Below are 17,801 nucleotides of genomic sequence, written 5' to 3' on the forward strand. Positions count from 1 at the left end.
CCAAATTTGTACCTCCAACCCTGATCTCTCTTCTTCTCTTGAGTCTCACATTTCTTTCTGCCTTTGGGGCATCTCTACTTCGATGTCCCACTGACACCTCAAACTCAACATGTGCAAAGCAGAACTCCTCATCTTTCCACCCAACCCTGACCTCTCATTACTGGAAACACCACCACCATGCTCCCTATCTCACAAACCCATAACCTTGGCATTGTCCTCAACTCATCTCTCTCACTAAACCCACATATTCAGTCTGTCACCAAATCCTGTCAGTTCAATCTTCGTAACACTGCTAAAATCCACCCTTTCCTCTTCATCCAAACCACTCCCACGTTAATCCAAACACTTCTCCTATCCCAGTTTGATTACTGTATCAGCCTCCTCCCTGACCTTCCAACCTCCTGTCTCTCTCCACTCCAGTCCTTACTTCACGCTGCTGCCTGGATCATTTTTCTACATCTCTCCATTCCTCAAAAGCTGCCCATCTCCCTCCCTCTCAAACAGAAGCTCCTCCCCACTGGCTTCAAAGCTCTTGATCAGCTCTCCCCCTTGTACTTCACCTTGCTGATTTCCGATAACCAAGGGGCTCCTCTAGTGCCAGCTGACTCACTCTGCCTCCATCTCATCTATCTCACCTCTGACCCGTTCTCCACATTCATTCATTCCTATTTATTGAGTGCTTACTGTGTGCAAAATACCATACTAAGCGTTGGGTTTGAACAGTATAAGAAGGGACGCATTCCCTATCCAAAATGAGCTGACAGTCTAGAGGGGAAGACAGAGGGGAATACATAAATAAAAAAATAATAACAGATATATATATATATATGCGTCTTGGGGATGGAACGGGGGGATGAATGAAAGGAGCAAGTCAGGGTGACACAAAAGGGAGTGGGAGAAGAAGAGAGGGAGGCTTAGTCAGGGAAGACCTCTTGGAGGAGATGTGCCTTCAATAAGTTTCGGAAGGTGGGGCGAGTCAATTGAATAGGAGGAAGGAGGTTTGTTCCAGGCTGGACCCTAGGGCTTAGAAAAATGCTCTGCACCTAATAAGTGTTCAGTAAGTACCACCGATTGATCAGTGCAATGAATCCTCCCTCGTGACTGCTCAGTAAATGCCTTTACTCCACCAGACCGTTCAATGAGTGTTCCCTTGAAACACTTGTTAATGTCACAGAAATCTCTCCGGCGGCCATTAGCTAAAAAATGCCAAATTCAGATCTTTCTTTTCAGCCAAGTATGCTTTTTGTGAAGTCTGACATCAGGAGGGCAGAGAGTTGTCAGGGAAGGGTGTTTCAACTCCCTTAATTCATTGAAGCTGACACCAATTTTAAGAGAAAGGTAATAAAAATGTTTGATGTGAACCATTAGTCATGGCTACACTGGGGTTATTTTTTACATTCTTGTCAGAACCAATAAATACATTCTAATTTCTTACAAACACACGATTGGCTAATAGTCTCGTGAAAATATTTATAACCCTCATAAATCAGGTTTTCTGGTTCTGAAACATTTTTGGTAAACGTTTCCCATGAATGAAACCATGGCAACATAAAAGGCCTTCCAGGTTCCATTCCTGGGTACATGGGGACAATATGGAGTTAGATTGGGTTTTTCTGCAGCCCGGAAATTACCCTCCAGACATTCTGTAAACAAAACGATCGATTCCAGGAAACGGCTAGGTTCATCCTAATTATGATCATCGGGGTCTTTGTGACCTGCTTATCGTGTGCCAAGCATTGGGCTGAGTGCTAGGGTAGATCCAATCTGATCCAATCGGATTTAATCCTTGCCCCATATGGGACTGGCTGAAGAGGTACTGACTCTCCATTTTACAGATGAGGTAACTGAGGCGCAGAGAAGTGAAGCGGCTTGCCCAAGGCCACCCAACAGGCGAATGATGAAGCCATGATTAGATCCTAGATCCGCCGGCACCCAGCCCAGTGCTCTTTCCACTTATCCTTTTCCGCCCTGATGACTGTATCAGCCTCCTTGCTGACCTCCCTGCCTCCTATCTCTCCGCACTCCAGGCCATACTTCACTCTTCTTCTCGGATTGTTTTCCTACAAAACTGTTCAGGCAAGTTTCCCCACTCCTCAAGAACCTCCAGCGGTTGCCTATCCATCTCCTCATCACACAAACACTGCTCACCATTGTCTTTAAAACCCTCAATCACCTTTCCTCCTTCTACCTCACCTCACCACTCTCCTACTACAACTCAGGCCGCACACTCAGCTCCTCTAATGCCAATCTTCTCCCTAATACCTCCATCTCGTCTGTCTTGCCACCCACCTCTTGCCCACATCCTGCCTCTGGCCTGGAACACCATCCCTCCTATCCAATAGACAATGACTCTCCCCCCCTTCAAAGCCTTATTGAAGGCACATCTCCTCCACGAGGCCTTCCCTGACTAAGCCCTCCTTTTCCTCTTCTCCCTCTCCCTTCTGTGACACCTTTTATTCACCACTCACACCCCAACCCACAACACATCACCATATCCATAATTTATTTATTCATATTAATGTCTGTCTCCCCCTCTAAGATCGTTGTGGGCAGGAAATGTGTTTATTGTTGTATTGTACTCTCTCAAGCACTTAGTACAGTGCTGTACACACAGTAAGCCCTCAATAAGTATGATTGAATTAGTGAATGAATGAACACTGGGGTCCTACATTACCTAAAGGGAAAGGAAAGAATAACACGATCATCACCTAGAGAACAGACTTTGAAGCTAAAACCTTTTCTATGACTGTGACCCACAGGGCTCTTCAATTGAGCTTGTTCAATCAGTGGTATTTATTGAGCATTCACTATGCGCAGAGTACTGTACTAAGTGCTTGGGAGAGTACAATACACCAGAATTAGCAGACACATTCCCCATCATAGCGAGCTTACAGTCTAGAGGTTGTGGGAAGGGACCGTGTCCGCTGACTCGGCTGTACTGAACTCTCCCAAATGCTTAGTATAGTGCCTGGCACATAATAAGTGCTTAACAAATGCCATTAAAGAAAGAAAGTAAGTAGATATTTGAGCTTTAAACCAGGGGTTTCTTGCTGTACCCCCTCAGATGGAAAGAGTCAGTCAGTCATATTTATTGAGCGCATAATGTGTTCAGACCATGGTACTAAGCTCTCGGGAAAGGACAATAGAATAATACAACGGAAACATTCCTGAGCAGAATCAGCCCTGAATTTAACCAGAATATAGCCAGGGGGTGGGATGCTGCGTTGGGCATTTTCATTTTTTGACAGGTCATAATCACTGTGTAGTAGAGGGGCATGAATTAAAATTGACAGGTACTTCAGTCTCTTTAGTCTTAGGAAGATTCAGGATGAAACTAGGTCATGACCAAAGAAATGTAAAAGAGTTGGGGAAAAAAAAGCACATCACTGAAATTCATGTTTTTATCTCATGTTGGAAGGGGGGAAATCTTCCAATTTTAGGTTCTAAATGCAAATGAAGTGGTAAAGAATCGCATTTGTTCTAGGCAGCCGTTTCAAGAGTTCTCCTAATTAAGGAAATCAACCATGTGAAAAATTAGGCCAGGGGAGAGCATTCCATTTCTACATCTCCATATAAGGAACCGTAAGCCGGGATATCGGATGTGGAAGACACACTGTCTTGTGACCGAAAAGACGCTACTGTAATTATGGGCGAGCAAGCCAATGAAAACCTCTGTAAAGAAGAAGAATTCCGATCTCCAGGCCGTAATGTGACTTTGGATGCACAGGAAACAATAAGAATAATAATGATTGTGGTATTTAAATGCTTACTAAGTGCCAGGCACTGCACTAAGCACTGGGGTGCAGACGAGCAAATAAGGCTGGACACAGTCCCTGTCCCCCATGGGGCTCCCGGTATTCTGCCCCATTTTACAGATGAGATACCTGAGGTCCAGAGAAGTGAAGTGACCCGTCCATGATCACACAGCAGACCAGCGGCAGAGCTGGGGTTGGAACCCAGGTCCGTCTGACCCCCAGGCCCGGGCTCTACCCACTAGGCCACACCGCTTCTAACGTCGAGAAATGCCTTGACGTGTGCAAACTTAACTTCCTGAACACGTGTGGGCCAACTTCAAAATGGTGATGTCTTATCATGCCCAGATTCTATCCAGAATTCAATTTCCCGTAAGACACAGTGGGCTGTAAGTTCCCCCACCCCTCTGTCACCTGGTCCTTCTCTGGACAGGGAACGCATCTTCCGATATCAGTCTGTCAGTCGTATTTAATGAGCGCTTCCTATGTGCAGAGCACTGTACTAAGCGCTAGAGAGAGTGCTAGACGGATACATTCCCTGCCCACTGCTAGCTATCATCCTCTCCCAGGAATTCGGTATAGGTGCTCCTTATACAGCGTGGTGTAGTACTTAACAAATACCATTTAAAAAATCACTTTGCTTCTCTGTGCCTCAGTTCCCCCATCTGTAAACTGGGGATTAAGACTGTGAGCCCACATGGGACAGGGATGGTGTCCAACCCAATCTACTTGTATCTAACCCAGTGCTTAGTACAGTGCCCAGCACATAGTAAGTGCTTAATACGTTAAAAAACAAGTCATTTCGCTTCTCTATACCTCATGTCCCTCATTTGTAAAATGGGGATTGAAGCCGGGAGCCCCATGTAATAATAATCATAATGGCATTTATCAAGCGCTTACTATGTGCCAAGCACTGTTCTAAGTGCGGGGAGGTTACAAGGTGATCAGCTTGTCCCACGTGGGGCTGGCAGTCTTCGTCCCCATTTTCCAGATGAGGTAACTGAGGCCCAGGGAAGTGAAGTGACTTGCCCAAAGTCACACAACTGACAAGTGGAGGAGCTGGGATTTGAACCCATGACCTCTGGCTCCAAAGCCTTTCCACTGAGCCATGCTGCTTCTCCAATAATAAGAATTTTGTGACAGAGACTGCGTCCAACCTAATTAGCTTGCATCTTCCCCAGTACTCTGTACAGGGCTGAGCACATAGTAAGTGCTTAACAGATACCATTAAAAAAAAAAAATTAGCTGTCGTCCTCTGGTACCTTCAGCCCCTGATCCCTGCTTGGGAGTGAGGAAGCCCCGAAACCTGTTGGCTTGAATCAACTTCCTGGAAACACTGACAAAAGTCTCCAGCCCAGAAACAGACTCAAATCGTTCCCCATCAGCCACGAGGAAAGACATTTCATAGGTTAGGGGCCAGCTCTGAGCAGCTACTGAAAAGCAGCGTGACCTAATGGATCGAGCCCAGGTCCTTGAGTCAGAAGGATCTGGGTTCTAATTCTGGTTCTGCCACTTGTCTGCTGTGTGACCTTGAAAAAGTCGCTTCATTTCTCTGAAGCAGCGTGGCTCAGTGGAAAGAGTGTGGGCTTGGCAGTCAGAGGTCATGGGTTCTAATTCCGGCTCCGCCATTTATGAGCTGTGAGACTTTGGGCAAGTCACTTAACTTCTATGTGCCTCAGTTACCTCATCTGGAAAATGGGGATTAAGAGTGTGAGCCCCATGTGGGACAAACCTGGTTACCTTGTATCTCCCCCAGTGCTTAGAACATAGTAAGCGTTTAACAGATACCAAAATTATTATTATTATTCTTCTCTGGGCCTAAATTCCCTCATCTGTAAAATAGGGATGAAGACTGTGAGCCCCATGTGGAACAGGGACAGCGTCTAACCTGATTATCTCCTATTTACCATGGTGCTTAGTACAAATACCATGTTTTAAAAAAAATTAGCAGGCTTTCCCTAGCAGGCCCTTATCCCTGCCTGGAAGTCAAAAGGACCTGGGTTCTAATCCGGACTCCGTCCCTTGTCTGCTGGGTGATCTTGGGCAAATCAATTCACTTCTCTGTGCTTCATTTACCTCACCTATAAAATGGGAATTGAGACTGGGAGACCTCTGTGGGACAAGGACTGTGTGCAACCCGATTATCTTGTATCTACCCCGGTGCTTGGGGAAAACCTCTTGGAGGAGGTGTGCCTTCAATAATGCTTTGAAAGAGACGGGGAGAGTAACTGTCTGCCCGATATGGAGAGGGAGGGGTGTTGGAGGCCAGGGGCAGGATGTGCTTGAGAGGTATTGAGATAGACAAGATCGAGGTACAGTGCGGAAGGTTGACATTAGAGGAGCCGAGTGTGTGGGCTTGTTTGGAGTAGAAGATCCGTGAAGTGAGGTAGGAGAGGCAAGAGGATTGAGGGCTTTAAATCCAAGGGTGAAGCGTTTTTGTTTGATGCTGAGGTGGGTGGACAACATGGAAGAGTGGGGAAACATGGACTGGAAGTTTCTGTAGAAAAGTGATGCGGTCAGCGGAGTGATTCATGGCTTGGAGTAGAGAGACGGGAAGTTGGGAGGTCAGCCAAGAGGCTGTCTCAAGTTCCTCTCCTCCAATCCTCTCCTTAACCTCTTCCAATCTGCTTTCTGTCAGGTTCAGTTCTGGTTCCCCTTCTATCCTCCATCTACACCCACTCCCTTGGAGAACTCATTCGCTCCCCTGGCTTCAACCCCCACCTGTATGTGGATTCCCAAATCTTCATCTCCATCTTCATCACCAGCCCTGATCTCTCTCCCTCACTGCAGTCTCGCATTTCCTCCGGCCTCCAAGACATCTCTACTTGAATGTCCTACCTTCAGTTCAAACTTATCACACTTAAAACAGAGCTCCTTATCTTCCCACCCATCCAAACTCCCACTTGAATCCAAGCACTTATCTTATCCCGCCTTGATCACTGCAACCTGATTAGGTTGTATCTACTCCCAGCACTCAGTACAGTGTCCGGCACCCAGTAAGGGCTTAACAGATACCATTTTTAAAAAATGTAAAAATCTGAGGATGGGGAATTTTGTCTGACTTTTCCCCAGAATTTCACCTCTGCTCCCCATCTCAGCTTGCCAAAAACACTCCCATTGGAATTCTGAGATTCCGGCCTTGATTCTGAAATGTTCCACTGTTCTGAGCGAAACCCAGAGCCAACTGGCTGGAGGTGACAGTTGCTTTTTAGACTGTGAGCCCACTGTTGGGTAGGGACTGTCTCTATGTGATGCCAATTTGTACTTCCCAAGCGCTTAGTACAGTGCTCTGCACATAGTAAGCGCTCAATAAATACGATTGATTGATTGTACTGTCTGTCTCCCCCATTAGATTGGAAGCTCCTTGAGGGCAGGGATTGTGCCTACTAACTCAAGTGTCCTCTCCCTAGCAATTAGTACAGTGCTCTGCACACAGTAGACAGGGCAGGGATCATATCTACCAATTCTATTGTATTCCCTTAAGCATTCAGTCCTGTGCTCCGCACATGATGAACCTTGAGCTCCTTGAGGGTAGGAATTACATCTGCGATTGTCCTCCTACAAGCGCTCAGTATAGTGCTCTGCACAAAGTAGACTTGACTATCCTTGGTGGCTGGGATCCTGTCAACTAACTCTATTGTCTTCTCACAAGGCCTCAATCCAGTGCTCAGCACACAGTAGACTGTAAGCACCTTGAGGATAAAGATAGTGCCTACTAATTCTACTATAGCCTTCCAAGCGCTCAGTACAGTGCTCTGCACACAGCAGACCATTGGCTTCTTGAGGGCTAACTCTGTTGTCCTCTCCTAACTGCTCAATGCAGTGTTTTTCTCACAGTAATAATAATAATGGCATTTGTTAAGCGCTTACTATGTGCAAAGCACTCTTCTAAGCACTGGGGGGATACAAGGTGTCCCACGTGGGGCTCACAATCTTAATCCCCGTTTTACAGATGAGGGAACCAAGGCACAGAGGAGTTAAGTGACTTGGCCAAAGTCACACAGCTGACAATTGGTGGAGCCGGGATTTGAACCATGACCTCTGACGCCCAAGCCCGTGCTCTTTCCACCAAGCCACGCTGTTTCTCTAAGTACCCCGTAAGCACCATGAGGGACGGGATTCCATCTACCAACTGTATTACATTCTCATTGATTCAATCATTTGATTGTATTTGTTGAGAGCTTACTGAGAGCAGAGCACTGTACTAAGCGCTTGGGAGAGTAAACGCCCAGTTCAGTGTTCTCTCACACAACAGGCACTCCATAAGTACCACTGATGGATCGATTCAGTCAGACCTTTAGCAATTACCGAATGATGTTTCGCCCTCCGTGATCGCTTCCTCCCCCCACCAAGGCATCCTGGGTAAAATTCCGACACCGTTTTCCCGAGGCACCGTTCTCCGGCGGACGGGAGGCCTTACCGTCGTCCGCGTCGGTGACGTTGAAGGTGAGAATGCTGGACCCGATGGGGAGATCTTCCATCAGCGTGGTGCTGTAGGAGGACGAGGCGAACACGGGGGGGTTGTCGTTGATGTCCAGGACGTTGAAATAGACCCTGACGTTAGTGAAGAGGCCAGCCCCGTCTTGGGCCCGCACCGTGAGGATGAAGTAACGCTGTCCCTCGTAATCCAGGGCTTGGGTGGAATTGAAGACCCCGGTGACGGGGTTCAGGAAGAAGGCGGCGTCTCCATCGTCTTCGCTCACTACATAGGTCACTTCTCCATTCGTTCCCGAGTCGGGGTCAGTGGCTGAGATGGAGGCCACGAGGGAACCTGAAGACGTCCGGGATGGAGAAGAGACGTAGAAAGCGCTTCGGTCAGTCGATCATATTTATTGAGAGCTCTGCACACAGTAAGTGCTCAATAGATACAGTTGACCGACTAGCGTGGGAGATAGACATTAACATAGAGAAGCAGCATGGCTTAGTGAATACAGTATGGGCTTGGGAGTCAGAAGGACCTGAGTTCTAATCCCAGCTCTGCAACATCTGCTTTGTGACCTTGGGCAAGTCACTGAACTTCTCCGGTCCTCAGTGACCTCGTCTGTAAAATGGGGATTAAGACTGTGAACCTCATATAGGACATATGAGTCAGGGACTGTGTCCAACCTGATTAAGTTGTATCTACTCCAGTGCTTAAATCAGTGCTTGGCACAAAGTAAACGTTTAACAAGTACCATAATTATTAATTATTATTATTAATGAATAAATAAATTACAGACATGGACAAGTTCTATGGAGCTGAGGGATGGGGAGGAATTCAGGGAGCAAATCCAAGTGTGAGGGTGATGCAGAAGGGAAAGAGAGCAGGGTGGTGAGGGCTTACTCGGGGAAGACCTTTTGGTCTACTGGATTCTCTCAGGGGTTGGGAACCAAGCAATCCGTCAGTGGTACTTATTGAGCGCTTACTTTGTCCAGAGCACTGTACTAAGTGCCTGGGAGAGGACAGAATAACAAGAGTCATTAGACACGTTTCCTGCCCACAAGGAGCTTTCAGTCTAGAGTGAGAGAAAGGCATCAGTGTAGGAATAAATAAATTATGGATACGGATATAAGTACTGTGGGGCTGAGGGACTGGGGGGATTTAAGTCCCCGCCCCCCCGCCCCCCCGCCCCCAGACTGTAAGGTCACTGTGGGCAGGAAACGGGTCTGTTTATTGTTTAATTGGACCCTCCCAAGTGTGCAGTACAGTGCTCTGCACACAGTAAGCGCTCAACAAATATGACTGAATGAATGAAGGAGTGAATGAAATTAAGGGAGCAAATCCAAACCCAAGGGTGATGGAGAGGGAGGAGGGGAAATGCAGATCGGCCTTCCGGGAAAACCAGATGGATTCCCCGGCCACCCCGGGGCCTCGTCGTCTTACCGGGGGCCGTGTCCTCCAGGACGTCAAAGGAGTAGACGGGGCGGGCGAAGCGGGGTGTGTGGTCGTTGACATCACTGACGGTGATGTTGACGCGCACGTCGGAAGACTGCAGGCCGTCGTCCGCCCGGACGAGCAGGGAGTATTTGGAGCGTCGCTCTCGATCCAGTTTCCGCGTGGCGATGAGGTCGCCCGACTCTGGGTCCACCCGGAAGCTTCCGTCCGCTCCGCTGACAATGCTGTAGGTCACCAGGGCATTGCCTCCCTGGGGACAGCGGGGGACACCGAGACCCGTCAGTCGGGGAAGACCCGCAGCCGGGGGAGGGGTGGCGAGCCAGGATGGGGGAATGGGGGAGACAAAGCTCATTCATTCGTTCAATCGTATTGATCGAGCGCTTACTGTGTGCAAAGCACTGGACTGAGCTCTTGGAAGAGAATAGAGTCACGTCCACGATCGGATACCAACAGTAATCGTAATGATTGAGGTATTCGTTAAGCACTTACTATGTGCCAGGCACTGTACTAAGCACTGGGGGAGATACAAAGTAATCAGCTCGGGTTTATGGTTACATTGTACTCTCCCAAGCACTCAGTTGAGAAGCAGCATGGTGCAGTGGTTAGGGCCCTGGCCTCGGAGTCAGAAGGTCATGGGTTCTAATTCCAGCTCCGCCACTTGTACGCTGGGTGACCTCGGACAAGTGACTTCACTTCTCTGGGCCTCAGTTCCCTCATCTGGAAAACAGGGATTGAGACATTGAGTCCCATTTGGGACAGGGACTGTATCCAATGCAATTATCTCATATCTACCCCAGTGCTTAGAACAGCAGGGACTGTATCCAATGCAATTATCTCATATCTACCCCAGTGCTTAGAACAGCGCCTTGGACGCAAGAAGCTCTTAACAAATACAGTAAAAAAAGAGACGTTTTATATTTACAGGTGCTGCTCATTTTTGTTCTAATTTTAGCCGTGGGCAGTGAGAAAAAATCAGCAAGGCCATAGCATCTCAGAGCCCAAATTCTTTGGAACGATTATTTGCGAGGGGGAATGAATTAAAAATGACAACAATCCCTTAGGAAAGTCTAGCAACAAGTAGCTTGACTCTGTCTTCTGCACTAGGGTAAAAAAAGGCATTCTGAGAGGAAATCGTATGGTTTAACAAAAACATTCAATGAGAGTTTTAGATTTCTAAAGTGACCGCAAATAGGTAGTTTTTGACCCTTGCAGCAAGGACCTTCTTATTCTTCTCATAATTTAGTACAGCCTATAAAAGCATCCCCATAAAATGCTAGCTCGACTGAATCCAAAAATTCTGGTAAATTAGGTCCAAGGTCCGTGACATAGAAAATAGTTGAAATCCACTGTATACCTCCCCTGGTTTCCATAAATTCCAATCTACACCCCGACTAAAAGAATTAGCAAAACGCCAAAGGTCTTGATCAGTCAAGCAATCAATCATATTTATCGAGTGCTTACTGTGTGCGGAGCAGTGTACTAAGCGCTTGGGATAGTACCAAATAGCAGAGTTGGTAGACACGTTCCTTGTCCCCAACAAGCTTCCAGTCTAGAGGGGAGCTTATTGGGAGGGAAGCTGTTTCATTTCAACCTGAGGAAGTTCTCCGCACAACTGATGGGGTGAATTAGTAGAAAAAAAAAATGGCTTTTTGAAGACTTTTGCCTAAGAGTCATGATTTAACTAATTCACGCGAGAGGTCTTCTTATTTATTTAATACCCCCAAATACCCTAAAAATACTGAGGGGGAGACATCTCATGTTTCAGTGGCACAGGAGTGGAAGTCATACTGGCTGTCTGGTCTCCAGAGGAAATAAACAGAAAAAATGCACGTGGAAGGAATTTTCAAAGTAAATAGTTATAAATTGCAAATACATTCTATGGCTTTAAGGAACATTTTAAAAACAAGTGTTGCCCTCTGAAAACAAAATGTAATCTTCCCAGTGTATTGGAAATAGAGCCGCGCTGTTTATACAGGAAAATGGAAAACTAACAGAATCACAGGCTTCCTGAAAGGTCGGTGTCTTTATCGACACGTGTTTCCAATGATATTTCAATTATTCTAAACCCACACTTCCTTTGCTCATCTTTTACTCTCCTGGATCAGGCTAGAGTTATTCTGACAAGCCAGACAAGGGGGCGTGTCAACCAACTGTGTTACACTGTCCTCTCCCAAACGCTTAGTACAGTGCTCTGCCCACAGTGGGTGCTCAATAAATACGATTGATTGATTGGTATCGTTTGGATAAACCCCATCCATAGTGAAGAATGTGTTTTCTCGTTGAGTTGTTACTGTCTGTCTCGCCCTCTTAGACTGTGAGCTCTTTGTGGGCAGGGAACAGGTCTACCAACTCTGCCGTATAGTACTCTCCTAAGTGCTCAGTACAGTGCTCTGCACACAGTAAGCGTTCAGTAAATACCATTGATTGATCGATCGGTTGATATCCTCTTATCTGCTATCCCAGACATTTTGAGCGGTAGAGGCAGTGTGGCCTCATGGAAAGAACACCGAACTGAATGATCATGTGAGCTGAGTTCAAGTCCCAGTCCCCCCATGGGCCTGTTGTGTGATTTGGGGCAAGTCACTTCACCACTCTGGCCCTCAGTTTCTTCAACTGTAAAATAGGGGGAAGATAGATTACAAGTCTAAATTGTCAGGTTCTTTTGGGGAGGAATCGTGTCAACTGACTTAAGCATAGCATACTCTCCCAAGTGCTTAGTACAGTGCTCTGTGCCCTACAAGTGCTCAATCAATGCCACCAACTGATTGGTTGAATCTTGGGTGGGACGGGTCCGTGTCCGATCTCATAACATTCTACCAGCCCTAATGCTGAGCACATTCATTCATTCAGTAGTATTTACTGAGTGCTTACTGTGTGCACAGCACTGTACTAAGCAGGGCGTATAGTAAACGCCTCAGACTGAGAGCTCTGTGTAGGGTAGGGACTGTGCCTAACCTGTGTATTTATATGAACATGAATTATTTATTACTAGTAATGTCTGTCTCCCCCTCAAGACTGTAAACTCCTTGTGGGCAGGAAATATGCTTGCCAACTCTCCCAAGCGCTTAGTACAGTACTGTGCACATGGTAAGCCTTCTATAAATCCCACTGATGAGGAACGGCTCCTCCTGAGCTCCTGCTCTATCTTAATCCTCCTTGACCTCTCAGCAGCCTTTGACACTGTCGACCAACCCCTTCTCCTCAACACGCTATCCAACCTTGGCTTCACAGACTCCGTCCTCTCCTGGTTCTCCTCTTATCTCTCCGGCCATTCATTCTCCGTCTCTTTTGCGGGCTCCTCCTCCCCCTCACATCCCCTTACTGTAGGGGTTCCTCAAGGGTCAGTTCTCGGTCCCCTTCTGTTCTCTCTCTACACTCATTCCCTCGGTGAACTCATTCGCTCCCACAGCTTCAACTATCATCTCTACACTGATGACACCCAAATCTACATCTGTGCCCCTGCTCTCTCTCCCTCCCTCCAGGCTCGCATCTCCTCCTGCCTTCAGGACATCTCCATCTGGATGTCTGCCCGCCATCTGAAACTCAATATGTCCAAGACTGAACTCCTTATCTTCCCTCCCAAACCCTGCCCTCTCTCTGACTTTCCCATCACTGTTGACGGCACTACCATCCTTCCCGTCTCACAAGCCCGCAACCTCGGTGTCATCCTCAACTCCGCTCTCTCGTTCACCTCTCACATCCAGTCCGTCACCAAAAACTGCTGCTCTCACCCCTTCAATGTTGCCAAGATCCGCCCTTTCTTCTCCATCCAAACTGCTACCCTACTGGTTCAATCTCTCATCCTATCCCGACTGGATTACTGCATCAGCCTCCTCCTGATCTCCCATCCTCCTGTCTCTCCCCACTTCAATCTATACTTCACGCTGCTGCCCGGATCATCTCTGTTTAGAAACGCTCTGGGCATGTTACTCCCTTCCTCAAAAATCTCCAGTGACTACCAATCAATCTACGCACCAGGCAGAAACTCCTCACTCTCGGCTTCAAGGCTGTCCATCGACTTGCCCCCTCCTACTTCCCCTCCCTTCTTTCCTTCTACAGACCACCCCTCACCCTCCGCTCCTCTGCCGCTAACCTCCTCACTGTGCCTCGTTCTCGCCTGTCCCGCCATCGACCCCTGGCCTGGAATGCCCTCCCTCCACAGATCCGCCAAGCTAGCTCTCTTCCTCCCTTCAAAGCCCTACTGAGAGCTCACCTCCTCCAGGAGGCCTTCCCACACTGAGCCCCCCCCATTCCTCTTTCCCCCTATTCCCCCCACCCTACCTCCTTTTCCTCCCCACAGCACCTGTATATATGTTTGTACATATTTATTACTCTGTTTATTTTACTTGTACATATTAACTATTCTATTTATTTTATTTTGTTAATATATTTTGTCTTGTTGTCTGTCTCCCCCTTCTAGACTGTGAGCCCGCTGTTGGGTAGGGACCGTCTCTATATGTTGCCAACTTGGACTTCCCAAGCACTTACTACAGTGCTCTGCACACAGTAAGCGCTCAATAAATACGATTGAATGAATGAATACCAGCACTTAGTTCAGTGCTTGGCACAAACCAAACGCTTAAAATACCATTCAAAAAGAAAAAGCAACAGCTAGGATGGGTGGCTAGAATCCAGGCCCGGGAGTCAGAAGGATGAGGGTTCCCAGCTCCTCTACCTGTCTGCTATGTGACCTCGGGCAAGTCACTTCACTTCTTCATGCCTCAGTTCCCTCATCTGTAAAATGGGGATTCAGCCTGTGAGCTCCATGTGGGACACGGACTGTGTCCAGCGCGATTAGCTTGTAGCCACCCCAGCACTTAGGATAGTGGCCTGCATGCAGTAAGCGCTTAACAGATACGGTAAAAAAGTCACTTTGCTTCTCTGTGCCTCAGTTCTCTCATCTGTAAAGTGGGGATTCAGACTTGTGAGCTCCATGTTGGACAGGGGCTGTGTCCAACCCGATTAGGTTGTATCCACCCCAGCGCTTAGGAAAGTGCTCAAAACACAGTATGTGCCTCACGAATACCATAAAAAAGTCACTTCATTTCTCTGTGCCTCAGTACCCTCGTCTGTAAAATGGGGACGGGGACTGTGTCCAACCCGATGAACTTGTATCCACCTCACTGTTTAGGACAGTTCCTGACATATAGAAAGTGTTTAACAAACACCATAAAAAAGAAGTCACTTCTCTCCAACCCGATTAGCTCGTATTCACCCCAGCGTTTAGGACAGTGCCCGACACCTAGTAAGTGCCTAACAAATACCTTTGGAAACAAAGGGGAAAAGTAAGAAGAGACAGTTAGTTCTCAAGAAAGAGGGCTCATTTGTCACCTCGTCAGCATCCACGGCTGTGAGCTGCGTGATCTTGGTGCCGTCTCCGATGTTCTCCTCCACGGTCAGGTCGAGCAGATCAGCCGGAAACACCGGCGGGTTGTCGTTGATATCTTGCAGCGTTATTTCCACCTAAGGGGAAAGAGGATAATGACAGCGTTCAGGCCGTGTTTCCCCACTCCTTAAGAACCGCCAGCAGTTGCCCATCCAAGTCCGCGTGAACCAGAACTCCTCACCGTCGGCTTTAAAGCTCTTGATCACCTTCCCCGCTCCTGCCTGCCTCGTTATGCTCTTCTACTACAAACTTCACTCCTCAAATGCTGATCTTCTTACCATCCCTCCGACTCGTCCGTCTCTCCGTCCTCCCATGACCCACGTCCTGCCTCTGGCCTAAAACCTCCATCCCTCCACCTTCTAAGACTTATTGAAGGTCCATCTCCTCCAAGAAACCTTCCCTGCCTGAACGCTCCTTTCCTCTTCTCCCACTCTCTTGTGCGTCACCATGACTTGCTTCTTTCCCCCTCTCCCAATCCCACATGATCTATGTCCATATCTGTCATTTATTTATATCTGTTCATGTCTGTCTTCCCCTCTAGACTGTAAGCTTGTTATGGGCAGAGAATGTGTCTGTTTATTGCTGTATTGTACTCTCCCGAGCGCTTAGTACAGTGCTTTGCGGACAGTAAATGTTCAGTAAATACAATTACTATCTGACTGACTGACAAGACAGTGGCTCTGCCACTTGTCTGCTATGTGACCTTGGGCAAGTCATTTAACTTCTCTGTGCCTAAGTTGCCTCATCTGTAAAATGGGGATGGAGACCACGAGCCCCACATGGGACAGGGACTGTGTCCAACTCGATTTGCTTGTATCCACTCAGACGCTTAGTACAGTGCCTGACACGTAGTAAGCACTTAACAAATACCACAATTATTATCATTATTATTACGAGAGAATGAAAATAATGGGGATTATTATATTTCCACGTTTTTATGATGTCTTCCCAAAAAAAGACAATCTACTATTTTCTCTTTCCCTAATCTTAGGTTTTTGGGTTTTTTCCTGTGGTATTTGTTAAGTGCTCGTTATGTGCCAGGCACTGTACTAAGCGCTGGGCAAGATACCAATTCATCAAGTTGGATATAAGTCCCCTGTCCCACAATGGGGCTCCCTTTCTTAATCCCCATATTACAGCTGACTAACTGAGGCACAGAAGAGTGAGACAGAGTCCATGTCCCTCATGGAGCTCACAATCTTAATCCCCATTTTCACAGATGACGTAACTGAGGCGTAGAGCAATGAAGTGACTTGCCTAAGGTCACACAGTGGACAAGTGGGAGAGCCAGGACTAGAACCCAGGTCCTTCTGACTCCCAGCCCTGTGCTACAATGCCACGCTGCCTCTCCTTATGGACAGGGAATGTGTCTACCTATTACACTGTACTCTCCAAAGTGCTTAGTCTAATAATAATAATAAATAATAATAATGACATTTATTAAGTGCTTACTATGTGCAAAACACTGTTCTAAGTGCTGGGGAGGTTACAGGATGATCAGGTTGTCACATGGGGGGCCTCACAATCTTAATCCCCATTTTACAGATGAGGTAACTGATGCACAGAGAAGTGAAGCGACTTGCCCAAAGTCACACAGCTGACAATTGGCGGAGCCGGGATTTGAACGCATGACCTCTGACTCCAAATCCCGTGCCCTTTCCACTGAGCCACGCTGCTTGCTGCTTCTCTAGTGCTCTGCACACCCCAGCGCTTAGAACAGTACTTGGCACATGGTAAGTGCTTAACAAATACCACAATTATTATTAAAGTGATTGACCAATTTTAAGTGCTCAAAACATACTATTACTAGTACTACTAATCTATTTTAATCCTGTCCTTGGCACATGGTAAGTGCTTAACAAATACCACAATTATTATGGAAGTGATTGACCAATTTTAAGTGCTCAAATCATACTATTACTAGCACTACTAATCTATTTTAATGTCTGCCTCCCCCTGTATACTGTAAGCTCGTCAAGGGCAGGGATTGTGTCAACAGCTCCGTTGTATTGTACTTTCCCAAGTGCTCAGTTCAGTACTCTGCACACAGTAAACGCTCCTTAAATAGTGCTGGAAAAAAAAATAGGACATTGGGCCTCTTGATGCTGACCGGTTGTTATTGGACAAGGTCCGCTGATTTTCTGACCCTGCACTTCTGAATTTGACCCTCGGGGCTGGGGTTGACCCAAGGGATAGCTCAACCGTCAAATGCTGACCGATGGAGAGATGAAGTGGCGGGATGCCTTCCTTAAGAGTTTCCCACCAAGACCCCGCGTTTCAGGGCAAAAGAGATAAAGCCTGTTCAACACCAAAACCCGCTGAAAATCGCTCCCTCTCCTTAAAACCGGGAGGCCCGATATTCAGTTTACATCCTCTTTGGGTTCCTCCTCTCTTCTCATCTCTAGCTTAAACTGGTGTGGTCTGTGTCTGCCTTTTGGGCGTTGGATGACTTTGAGTGGCAGAGTTGGAAACACCAAGGTCCGTTTGGCTCAAGAGATTAGGAAAGGAGAAGTCGCGACTTTGTATGGGTGTGGATGTGTGTCTGTGGGCGTCTCTGAGCCGCTGTTGAGACCGAATTGCGGGGGGCTTCCAGGAGGCAGCAGCTGTTCCATTTCTCTAATGGAAGAGAAAACTTGCCAAACATCAGAAGAGAGTCGGTGATCAGTAGGCCCAAAAAAAACATCAAGGAGAGACTGGGTTCACTGTAGTAGGCTATCTACTCTAGATTTATTATTCTATTTATTTTATTTTGTTAATGTGTTTTGTTGTCTGTCTCCCCCTTCTAGAC

The 17,801-nt window shown here is 47.2% G+C and overlaps 1 protein-coding gene across 1 annotated transcript in view; it reads right to left on the reverse strand.

Annotated features, from left to right (window-relative positions):
- FAT4 (FAT atypical cadherin 4) overlaps positions 1-17,801 on the reverse strand; it is a 153,067-nt gene that overhangs the window by 66,840 nt on the left and 68,426 nt on the right. Inside the window, 3 exon segments of the mRNA XM_038748420.1 lie at positions 8,173-8,523; positions 9,616-9,877; positions 14,959-15,090. Of these exon segments, the coding sequence (XP_038604348.1) occupies positions 8,173-8,523; positions 9,616-9,877; positions 14,959-15,090 (745 nt within the window).

This window comes from Tachyglossus aculeatus, chromosome 6 (genome assembly GCF_015852505.1).
Source record: "Tachyglossus aculeatus isolate mTacAcu1 chromosome 6, mTacAcu1.pri, whole genome shotgun sequence".
Lineage (NCBI taxonomy): Eukaryota > Metazoa > Chordata > Mammalia > Monotremata > Tachyglossidae > Tachyglossus > Tachyglossus aculeatus.